Consider the following 12,376-nt stretch of genomic DNA (forward strand, 5'->3'; position numbering starts at 1 on the left):
GTCACGCTATTCATCTGTGTCCTTGGTGGCTCAGATGGATACAGCATGTGCCGTGTAAGCAGGAGATCCCGCATTCGAGTCCCGGTCGGGGCACACATTTTCAGCTGTCCTCATCGAGGTATATCAACACCACCTGTCGGCAGCTGAGGGTTTCAGTTAATTATCATTTATTCTAGAGAAGCTGCATGGTCATCAATGGTATCTACTCTTTCGTGAATAGTTACTATCTTCTTGTGTGTGTGTGTGTGTGTGTGTGTGTGTGTGTGTGTGTGTGTGTGTGTAATATATAAACATCATATTCAAACTCACTTAAATCTTAACCTGCCATTGTAGTGGCAGTAACTGATCTAGCAACTGCGCAAGACACTTGTTGTCTTATATAGGTATTGCCGACTGCAGCACAGTATTCTGCCTGTGTACATATCTCTATATTTGAATACACATGCCTATGCAGCTTTACTGTATGATTAAATGATGATGGCGTCCTCTTGGGTAAAACATTCCGGAGGTAAAATAGTCCCCCATTCGGATCTCCGGGCGGGGACTACTCAAGAGGACGTCGTTATCAGGAGAAAGAAAACTGGCGTTCTACGGATCGGAGCGTGGAATGTCAAATTCCTTAATTGGGCAGGTAGGTTAGAAAATTTAAAAAGGGAAATGGATAAGTTTAAGTTAGATATAGTGGGAATTAGTGAAGTTCGATGGCAGGAGGAACAAGACTTTTGGTCAGGTGATTACAGGGTTATAAATGCAAAATCAAATAGGGGTAATGCAGGAGTAGGTCTAATAATGAATAAAAAAATAGGAGTGCGGGTTAGCTACTACAAACAGCATAGTGAATGCATTATTGTGGCCAAGATAGACACAAAGCCCATGCCTACTACAGTAGTACAAGTTTATATGCCAACTAGCTCTGCAGATGATGAAGAAATTGATGAAATGTATGACGAGATAGAAGAAATTATTCAGGTAGTGAAGGGAGATGAAAATTTAATAGTCATGGGTAACTGGAATTCATCAGTAGGAAAAGGGAGAGAAGGAAACATAGTAGGTGAATATGGGTTGGGGGGGAAGAAATGAAAGAGGAAGCCGCCTTGCAGAATTTTGCACAGAGCATAACTTAATCATAGCTAACACTTGGTTCAAGAATCATAAAAGAAGGTTGTATACCTGGAAGAATCCTGGAGATACTAAAAGGTATCAGATAGATTCTATAATGGTAAGGCAGACATTTAGGAACCAGGTTTTAAATTGTAAGACATTTCCAGGGGCAGATGTGGATTCTGACCACAATCTATTGGTTATGAACTGCAGATTGAAACTGAAGAAACTGCAAAAAGGTGGGAATCTAAGGAGATGGGACCTGGATAAACTGAAAGAACCAGAGGTTGCAGAGAGTTTGAGGGAGAGCATAAGGGAACAATTGACAGGAATGGGGGAAAGAAATACAGTAGAAGAAGAATGGGTAGCTCTGAGAGATGAAGTAGTGAAGGCAGCAGACGATCAAGTAGGTAAAAAGGCGAGGGCTAATAGAAATCCTTGGGTAACAGAAGAAATATTGAATTTAATTGATGAAAGGAGAAAATATAAAAATGCAGTAAATGAAGCAGGCAAAAAGGAATACAAACGTCTCAAAAATGAGATGGACAGGAAGTGCAAAATGGCTAAGCAGGGATGGCTAAAGGACAAATGTAAGGATGTAGAGGCTTGTCTCACTAGGGGTAAGATAGATACTGCCTACAGGAAAATTAAAGAGATGTTTGGAGAGAAGAGAACCACTTGTATGAATATCAAGAGCTCAGATGGCAACCCAGTTCTAAGCAAAGAAGGGAAGGCAGAAAGGTGGAAGGAGTATATAGAGGGTTTATACACGGGTGATGTACTTGAGGACAATATTATGGAAATGGAAGAGGATGTAGATGAAGACGAAATGGGAGATACGATACTGCGTGAAGAGTTTGACAGAGCACTGAAAGACCTGAGTCGAAACAAGGCCCCGGGGGTAGACAACATTCCATTAGAACTACTGACGGCCTTGGGAGAGCCAATCCTGACAAAACTGTACCATCTGGTGAGCAAGATGTATCAAACAGGCAAAATAGCCTCAGACTTCAAGAAGAATATAATAATTCCAATGCCAAAGAAAGCAGGTGTTGACAGATGTGAAAATTACCGAACTATCAGTTTAATAAGTCACAGCTGCAAAATACTAATGCGAATTCTTCACAGACGAATGGAAAAACTGGTAGAAGTGGACCTCGGGGAAGATCAGTTTGGATTCCGTAGAAGTGTTGGAACACGTGAGGCAATACTAACCTTACGACTTACCTTAGTAGAAAGATTAAGAAAAGGCAAACCTACGTTTCTAACATTTGTAGAAACTGGAATACTCTCTTTCAAATTCTGAAGGTGGGAGCGGTCAAATACAGGGAGCGAAGGGCTATTTACAATTTGTACAGAAACCAGATGGCAGTTATAAGAGTCGAGGGGCATGAAAGGAAAGGAGTGGTTGGGAAAGGAGTGAGACAGGGTTGTAGCCTCTCCCCGATGTTGTTCAATCTGTATATTGAGCAAGCAGTAAAGGAAACAAAAGAAAAATTCGGAGTAGGAATTAAAATTCATGGAGAAGAAGTAAAAACTTTGAGGTTTGCCGATGACATTGTAATTCTGTCAGAGACAGCAAAGGACTTGGAAGAGCAGTTGAACGGAATGGACAGTGTCTTGAAAGGAGGATATAAGATGAACATCAACAAAAGCAAAACGAGGATAATGGAATGTAGTCAAATTAAATCGGGTGATGCTGAGGGAATTAGATTAGGAAATGAGACACTTAAAGTAGTAAAGGAGTTTTGCTATTTAGGGAATAAAATAACTGATGATGGTCGAAGTAGAGAGGATATAAAATGTAGACTGGCAATGGCAAGGAAATCGTTTCTGAAGAGGAGAAATTTGTTAACATCGAGTATAGATTTAAGTGTCAGGAAGTTGTTTCTGAAAGTATTTGTATGGAGTGTAGCCATGTATGGAAGTGAAACATCGACAATAACTAGTATGGACAAGAAGAGAATAGAAGCTTTTGAAATGTGGTGCTACAGAAGAATGCTGAAGATAAGGTGGGTAGATCACGTAACTAATGAGGAGGTATTGAATAGGATTGGGGAGAAGAGAAGTTTGTGGCACAACTTGACTAGAAGAAGGGATTGGTTGGTAGGACATGTTCTGAGGCATCAGGGGATCATCAATTTAGTATTGGAGGGCAGCGTGGAGGGTAAAAATCGTAGAGGGAGACCGAGAGATGAATACACTAAACAGATTCAGAAGGATGTAGGTTGCAGTAGGTACTGGGAGATGAAGAAGCTTGCACAGGATAGAGTAGCATGGAGAGCTGCATCAAACCAGTCTCAGGACTGAAGACCACAACAACAACATGCCTATACCAATTTCTTTAGCATTTCATTGTTAGTTGTGTATGGGCAAAGGAACATGGTACAATAGGGACCGGCCAAATGAGGCAGTGCATATTCGAGAGAATGGAGTTAACTCTGTCCAGCCATCCTGATTTAAAATTTTTATGGTTTTCTTAAATCATTTCATGAAAATGCCAGGGTGGTTTCTTCAGTAAGACCATGGCTAACCATTTGTCGTATGTATGTGTGTATACTGGAGCTGTCTACTTTTATTGTGTTATGATGACATAGCCTAGATCATTGTGAGATAATTTGTGGATAAATAAATAAAATAAGGAAGCAGGAAAGGAAAATTTTTGGTCTGGTTTGCATATATGGACTGTGAATGAAAAAGAAATATTGCTAATATCAGCATACTGAGAAAAGGTAACACTTTCAGGGGGAGATGAGGATAACACCTGCACACTCAGGTGAGTGAGTACTGGCTAACCAGTGTCAGCTGAATGCTCATTATTGATATTTTATGGATCTCTTTATGAATAAAGAACAGTGAATTCAACAGAACTGGGTCACAAATCGGGTGATGCTGAGGGAATCAGATTAGGAAATGAGACACTTAAAGTAGTAAAGGAGTTTTGCTATTTAGGGAGTAAAATAACTGATGATGGTCGAAGTAGAGAGGATATAAAATGTAGACTGGCAATGGCAAGGAAATCGTTTCTGAAGAGGAGAAATTTGTTAACATCGAGTATAGATTTAAGTGTCAGGAAGTTGTTTCTGAAAGTATTTGTATGGAGTGTAGCCATGTATGGAAGTGAAACATCGACAATAACTAGTATGGACAAGAAGAGAATAGAAGCTTTTGAAATGTGGTGCTACAGAAGAATGCTGAAGATAAGGTGGGTAGATCACGTAACTAATGAGGAGGTATTGAATAGGATTGGGGAGAAGAGAAGTTTGTGGCACAACTTGACTAGAAGAAGGGATCGGTTGGTAGGACATGTTCTGAGGCATCAGGGGATCATCAATTTAGTATTGGAGGGCAGCGTGGAGGGTAAAAATCGTAGAGGGAGACCGAGAGATGAATACACTAAACAGATTCAGAAGGATGTAGGTTGCAGTAGGTACTGGGAGATGAAGAAGCTTGCACAGGATAGAGTAGCATGGAGAGCTGCATCAAACCAGTCTCAGGACTGAAGACCACAACAACAACATGCCTATACCAATTTCTTTAGCATTTCATTGTTAGTTGTGTATGGGCAAAGGAACATGGTACAATAGGGACCGGCCAAATGAGGCAGTGCATATTCGAGAGAATGGAGTTAACTCTGTCCAGCCATCCTGATTTAAAATTTTTATGGTTTTCTTAAATCATTTCATGAAAATGCCAGGGTGGTTTCTTCAGTAAGACCATGGCTAACCATTTGTCGTATGTATGTGTGTATACTGGAGCTGTCTACTTTTATTGTGTTATGATGACATAGCCTAGATCATTGTGAGATAATTTGTGGATAAATAAATAAAATAAGGAAGCAGGAAAGGAAAATTTTTGGTCTGGTTTGCATATATGGACTGTGAATGAAAAAGAAATATTGCTAATATCAGCATACTGAGAAAAGGTAACACTTTCAGGGGGAGATGAGGATAACACCTGCACACTCAGGTGAGTGAGTACTGGCTAACCAGTGTCAGCTGAATGCTCATTATTGATATTTTATGGATCTCTTTATGAATAAAGAACAGTGAATTCAACAGAACTGGGTCACAAAATTAATATATATTAATTACAAGCGCGTGTTGTATGTGGGAAATTAATTCGGTGACATTCGAAAGACAGAGTTACAAGATAAGCATTAATAAAACAAGAGTACTGTGAAACTGTAATGTGAGTTTGCTGGAATTGTATTAGAAACTGAGATACTGAAAGCAGTAGAGTCTTGCTATTTGATCAGCAAAATAATTTACAGAACAACTAAAGAGAGTATGAAATGTAGACTCAATAGCAAGAAACAGTTACTAAAGAAGATAAATTTGTTAACATTGAATATAAATAGACAGGTCAGAAAGAGTTCTGAAAGTATAGTGTGGCTATAATTAAACTTTCCCTATTTGAGCCACTCTAGACAGGAAACTATTTAACGTATGAACACCTAACTTTATAATAATGATGTTCAGACTATGAACTGCAGGATTTTGAATTAACTGGTGATTTGAGAATTGCTTCTGGAAGAGGCCAAGATTGTTGAAGTAGTTACTGTTGCTATGGCCGAGAATGCTGGATGCAATGCAAGATCTTCAAGCAGTGCACAAGCTGTGTCACGACATGTGAACATATCATGGTCTGTTCAAAAAGTGCTATGAACAATTTTGAAATGGTACTTCTAGTGTGGTTCCAGGCTGTTGTGAATGCAGATGGTTGTGACATTGATCAATGTTTGTATCCTGGAATGTAAACATCCCACATAATTAACAAATGTTAATCTCTCAAGTGGAAATTAAAATGTGTTTCTTTCAGTGATTTATTCATCATGTCTTCCACATGTCCTTACAAATATTTCCGTTAAGTTTTATTGTTCTATGATCACTTGTTTTTCATGGGGATCCTCTCAAGTAGTGAAAATTTAATGACAACCGTGCTGTATTTTTGTGGCACATATGGAACTAAAATGTGGATAGTCAGCAGTTCAAACAGGAAGCTTTTGAAATGTTACGTTACAGAAGAATGTTAGCATGGAAAGGTGTAATAATCAGTCTTGTGTTGGGTGACTGTAATATCAACGGTTACTAAACAAATGGATATATTGTCCCACAATACAATTTTCAGTATGTGGCTAGGAAAGATTCATAATTAAAATAGTTTCCTCTAAAATATTTTCTTCTAATTATTCTGCCCGGAATCCTGTTTAGTATCTTTTTACTATCTGAGCTAAAATTGTAATACAACAAGTTTTGTGCTAGACTTCTGCTAGCATAATATGTCTGTCATCAATTGCAGGCAGTACTGGAGCTACAGTTTGGTGTCCTTATTAAGTGAAAGAAATACAATCAATTGTTTGATATATTTTTCTTTCCAGCTCGACAATCAAAGGTGTGAGACCACCACGTGATGTAGCAGAGTCTTGGGAATATGTCCAAGATAAGAAGGTGGCCTTGAATCAGCCGTATCTCGGGTATGTTTTCATTTATCCATTATTTTCAGTATTTAACTATGTAAGAGCAGTCGATGCAATCATTTAGAGTGCAGTCTGCATTCATATATATATTTATGAATACCCTTATACAGTGACAAACTAATGGCAATTAATATAATAGGATGAAGACACAAATTTGCTATCATTTACTAATAAACTGATGATGATTATATCTCTTTTTTATGTGAGGGTGTGCTGAAAAGTAATGCCCCAGAATTTTTTATTCTGTTGTCAATATTGGTTGAGGTATTACAATGTCATGCATAGTACTTGGTTAGCTTACCCACTCTGCTGATGCTAGTTGCAACCCCCTTGCAGCTAGAGGGCTGCAAATTGCAGTGTGTAACATGGCAGTGCATAATGTAACTAAATTGAAAGCACGAATGTGAAAAGTTAGTCTCCTTGAGCGTGACAGTGTCAGACCACACACGAGTGCTGTAACATCTGCAACAACAGAGTGCCTTGGTTTCACTGTCATTGGTCATACTATATATAGTCCTGACTTGGCACCATCTATGTTTCCAAATCTTAAAGAACACCTTTGAGGACTTCAGTTTGACAGTGATGAAGTGGTGCAAGCAGAGGTGAGGTTGTGGCTCCATTAACAAAGTCAAACATTGTACAGTGATGGTATCAACAAACTGGTCTCTCATTGGAAAAAAATATGTTAAAAAGCTGTTTCCACGTAAAAATTTCAGGGGCATTACTTTTGAGTATGTCCTCATACATTCAAAGTTAGTGTTGAAAACTCTGTACAGTTAACCAAGAGCATTCCAGATGATGTTAAGTCTTTTTGTTTATTTTCTTGCCAATTTAGCCATTATCTTAAATTGCTGCAAATAGAAACTCACATCAGTACTTTCTGTGCTTATTAACACATTTTGTTGTGGGCTGCTCAACTCTAGGTGATTTATACTTTCATTGTGCCATTTAATATGGTGTACTCCCATATACGTTTCATCACTCGAAGTGTAAGTGCAAATATGGAGATTTTCACTGACACAAATGACAAATATTTTGTGGCTAAATAAAAGTAGCCACTAATATGTAACCTGTTTGTTAATGTTGGCCGAGATACTTTTCTTGTAAAACTAACAATTGTCATTCGCCTAAAACATCAACGTAGTCTTTGAAAACTCAGTTCAGCTTCAAATTGTGTTGAACTTGAGTAAAAGTAGAAAACATTGTGACTGAAAATGGTGCATTCACAGTATAAATATCCCCAATGTAGTTCTATGACTTCGTTAATAATTTGTGTTAGTTTCTTTTAATTTTATATTAAACATGAAGCAAATGAGTCCATTTAAGCCTGCAGTAAGTATATAGAAACATGGTTGGTCATATTTCTTTCACGCTTGTGCTACTTTCCTACAGCTTCATTTCCTCACTTCACACAAAGTTGCTTCAGTCTTGTCCGGTTTCCCTCACAGTTACCTTCTCATAAGTTGAAACTGCTTGGCAGATTAAAACTGTGTGCCGGGCCGAGACTTGAACTCGGGACCTTGGCCTTTTGTGGCCAAGTGCTCTACCATCTGAGCTGCCCAAGCATGACTCATGACCCATCCTCACAGCTCTACTTCCACCAGTATCTCGTCTCCTATCTTCCAAACTTCACAGAAGCTCTTCTGTGAACTTGCAGAACTAGCACCCCTTGAAGAAATGATATTGCAGAGATATGGCTTTGCCACAGCCTGGGGGGATGTTTCCAGAATGAAATTTTTACTCTGTAACGAAATGTGCGTTGATATGAAACATCCTGGCAGATTAAAACTGTGTCAGACCGAGACTCGAACTCGGTCCGGCACTCAGTTTTAATCTGTCGCGACGTTTCATATCAGCGGACACTCTGCTGCAGAGTGAAAATTGTATTCTGGTTCCCATAAGTAATTTTTTAAACTTGATATTTCATGGCATCTAAGTGGTAATCCTTAGGGACAACTACGTAAGTGAAGAACTACCCTGTTTTGGAAATTTTCTTCTATGATCATGTTTTTTAATTTTCTTGTTCGTTTTGCTCTACTGTTGGTTTTGTAAAACTGAACCACTTGTCTTGCTTGTCTTGTAATTCTATCTACCTTCAGTCTCTTGATATGGGCATAAAATTTTAATAATCATGATATAACATCATTGCAAATATGTGTGGGCCATTTCAGCTCTGTGACACTATATCTTATGTTACACAGACCTCAAGTAATTTTTGTGATACGATGTATTTGTGGAGAGCTCTGAAGATGCACTGTATGCCAGTTGTAGTATCTTTGTCAGTTATCCGCTCAGAGACTGTAGCTTCAATTCTTTGTTGGGAAACTGTGAGTACTTCAGGCGATTCTCTCGGATTGTGAGCCACATAATAGGCTTTTCAGGAGAGGTTAAGTACTTGGAAGTAGGACAATGACGCCTTTCAAGAACTAAAGGCATTTAATTAAAAAGTCTACTAAAATCCTGTCGCTCATATCAGTGAGAAGAGAGCTCCATTCCTACTGGTAGTTCTTGATGATACTGATTGGGGTACTCTTTGAAATTCTAAAGTTATCAGAGGGAAAATATACAAAGCAAACACAGACTGCAGTCTGGGATGTTCTGCTGCTTCTTTACAGTGAGACTGAATGGCAGTGTGGAGTTTGCTTGAGAGCCATGATTTCCTTTTATTCATTAGTTCACCTTGTCATTTCTCCACAGTCACCAATATCTCTCTGTTGGATTTCATTTTTCAAAGTGTGGCAGTTATTGCTGGAAATGTGTGATCCAACACCCAGATTCTTGAAATAAATATGACGATTGTCCACAATGATGACTCATAGCGAAGTTTGCCTCTGGAACATCACAAATACATTAAAATGGCCTATGTCCAAAATGGCCTTTGTAAGCAGGTACGAATTTAATATAAAGATGAGAGGTTTTCTCTTGTCTCTGTCATATCATTGGCATTGTGATGGTCATTCTTCTTCCATGACTTGCATCATATCTGCAAAACAGGAGCTGATGACACGGAATAAACTGCCCAACCAGCAGATACCGCGAACATGGTAGGATGTCTATCATCATCCAAGCTTGAAGATGTGCTGCATCCATCAATTCCCGAAAACATTCACATAAATAAAACACACATCCAAACAGGAGGCTAAACTAATTCATTACTTAAACAAACTTTTTGTGGAAGTGATCATCATTTGTTGGTTCAGTAAATGTTTGAGCAACATGTTACTTTACCAAAGTGATACAGTACATTTAGTCACGAGAGTCAAAAGATAGGAACGTGAAGTAGTATTTGAAAAGAATTTGAGACAAGGCTACAGTCTGTCACCAAAGTCATTCAGGCTGTGCACTGAGCAAGGAGTAAAGAAACTTAAGGAAAAATTTAGAAAGAGATCTTTAGAGAGACGAAAAAAAAAAAAAATTAAGTTACCTTTTTATTCAGTTAGGAATGGCAAAGAAATTTAAAGACCTGTTGAATGGAATACATAGTGTTATGGTTTAATGGTTTAATTGTCCCACTACGATTGTGGTATTGACAATAACTGGCAAAATTGTTTGGTTTAATTGTCCCACTACGATTGTGGTATTGACAATAACTGGCAAAATTTGTAATTTGCCACTTTAGTGAATCATCACTATCTTGCAATATCAAAATAGTCCATTGAGTGGAAGTTACATGAAAGGTATATCTCTACTTACCTTTATGATTGCTGTTGTAGTCCAGAGACTGTAAATAGCTATCATTACAATCTAATGAAGAGGTTCATGTTTGCTTCATGAAATGACTGAAAACTAATTATTTACTGTTGTATGTTTACTATGACATTTTCTTGAATGCAGTCATTAACATAATAGAGTTCAAAACATATTGAAGTAGTTTCCTTGACATTGTTCTTAAATTTACATACATAATTATAACAGTCTCAACAAACGGTGTATGTATGCAATGACTTCACAGAACTGACTTGTAAACAAGACTTCTCGCCTCCTGTGGTGCCAACAACCTCAAAAGACAGTCTTATGCCAAATATACATAGTTGCACTGTTTGGATGAAAATCATCTCGTCAACAAAATTTGTATTTCTACAATAATTTGTTACATTAACTTATTTTTACTTCACAAGATATATCACCTTATTCATATTTATTTAAATGGGTTGTAATAAATACCAGGATGATTAGCTTTCTGAAATGTGCATACTTCTGCATAAAAAGCATACCAAATATTCTCATAAAAATGAAGTAGGAGAAAGAAATAACAGGCAATTGCAATAAAGAACTAATCTCCCCTACAAAATTCACATATCACACAAATGCGACCAAAAGTGGTACTGCACAGTTCATAAATAGAGAGACAGCATTGATCGATTCAATTTGGGAAATGAATATCAGCCTAGGACTGCTACAATCTGTATCACTAAATGTGAATGATGGGTGGAGGAGTGTTGTCAACTTCAGGCAGGCAATGTTGTCAGAATTACGATGGTTGTAAATAAGTTATACAGAACTGCAACCAGTCACTTTTTTGAATAATTATGTTTTATTCCATAAACCGGTTTTCAAACCTTTTCAGGTTCATCTTCACATGGTTTCAGGATGTTACATCATTGCTGCTAGCATAATGCTGGGTGCTGGCTTGCAACAGTATAGGCGGCTTTTTTCGGTTAGTGTCCATCTGTGTGCCTCCATTCTGATGTCCAGTAGTTACATCAGTACACACACTTCCACAGAAACTATATTAGTTTACACTCTCACAGCGAGACTTTTCCAGCATCCAGCATGCACTTCACAACTTCTGTTGTAAAAATGTTATGTACTCACTACCCTCTGTGTGTCCTAGAATCTGTAACTGGTATTTCCGACCACCCTGTATATGATGTCCAGAAGGAGTCATTCTCCATCATTAGTCTGTTGCAAACTTCGAGCATGCTTCCAGCGAATTCATTTCATATATCTACAGAATTAAATACAGTGGACAAGAACTGCTGAGAGTATGTAGAAATCAAACACAAGTTCCCTGATCAACAGGCACATGCCTTGGACACTCAGCCAGCACTACTTTTGTTGAAGGGTGTTAATCCTACAGGTTCGTAAGTGGCAACCGTAATAGTTATTCTTGATTTCGTGGGAAATGTGCCTACACGGACATCACATATGATGATGAAAATTGCACATTTCTTTCAATTATTTATCAATCTCATCAGTTCAGAGTATATTGCCTGTCATGAACTTTAGCAGTGGTTTTATCAGAAACAAAGAGACAGTGAGCAAATGCGTCTTGAAGCCCTTCTTATTATGTGGTCCACAAGCAACCTGCCAAATACGAGCCAAATCATTGGCAGTGTCTGAGCTCTTCCCCTCAACACTACACTTGGAACTCCTCCCTATATTAAAATCAAAGTCATACAGCAAACTACTATGGAAGCCCATTGTTACAGGATTGCTGACTACAACTAGACACACCTTTGTTAATGGGTCCTGCGATGGGCAAATCGGGATGTTTACTACTGTTTGATAAACATCAGAAGTCTATAAATGCATATCTGCAGACTCAGTGTTAAACATAGTATCTTGTTCAAAAAAAAAAATATATCTTTGTGTGCTATGGTAACAAGCACCCATTTTGAGAAGCATATTTTCATTTTTAAGATGGACACCTGTATTTTTAATTTGCAGGACAGCTGCTGGGATAATTCTGCAGTTCCAGTTGTTTGAAAAGCTGCTCAATGACAATATACATGATCCACAAAATCCTGTTGACATCATAAAGAAAGATGGCTTGCTAAGGTAAGAAATAATGGT

The 12,376-nt window shown here is 38.1% G+C and overlaps 1 protein-coding gene across 1 annotated transcript in view; it reads left to right on the forward strand.

Moving 5' to 3' along the window:
* LOC126428423 (angiotensin-converting enzyme-related protein-like) overlaps window positions 1-12,376 on the forward strand; it is a 279,896-nt gene that overhangs the window by 244,120 nt on the left and 23,400 nt on the right. The window contains exons 10-11 of the mRNA XM_050090350.1: window positions 6,482-6,577; window positions 12,251-12,361. Of these exons, the coding sequence (XP_049946307.1) occupies window positions 6,482-6,577; window positions 12,251-12,361 (207 nt within the window). The remainder of the gene's footprint in view (window positions 1-6,481; window positions 6,578-12,250; window positions 12,362-12,376) is intronic.

This window comes from Schistocerca serialis, chromosome 12, assembly GCF_023864345.2.
Source record: "Schistocerca serialis cubense isolate TAMUIC-IGC-003099 chromosome 12, iqSchSeri2.2, whole genome shotgun sequence".
NCBI classification, from domain to species: domain Eukaryota; kingdom Metazoa; phylum Arthropoda; class Insecta; order Orthoptera; family Acrididae; genus Schistocerca; species Schistocerca serialis.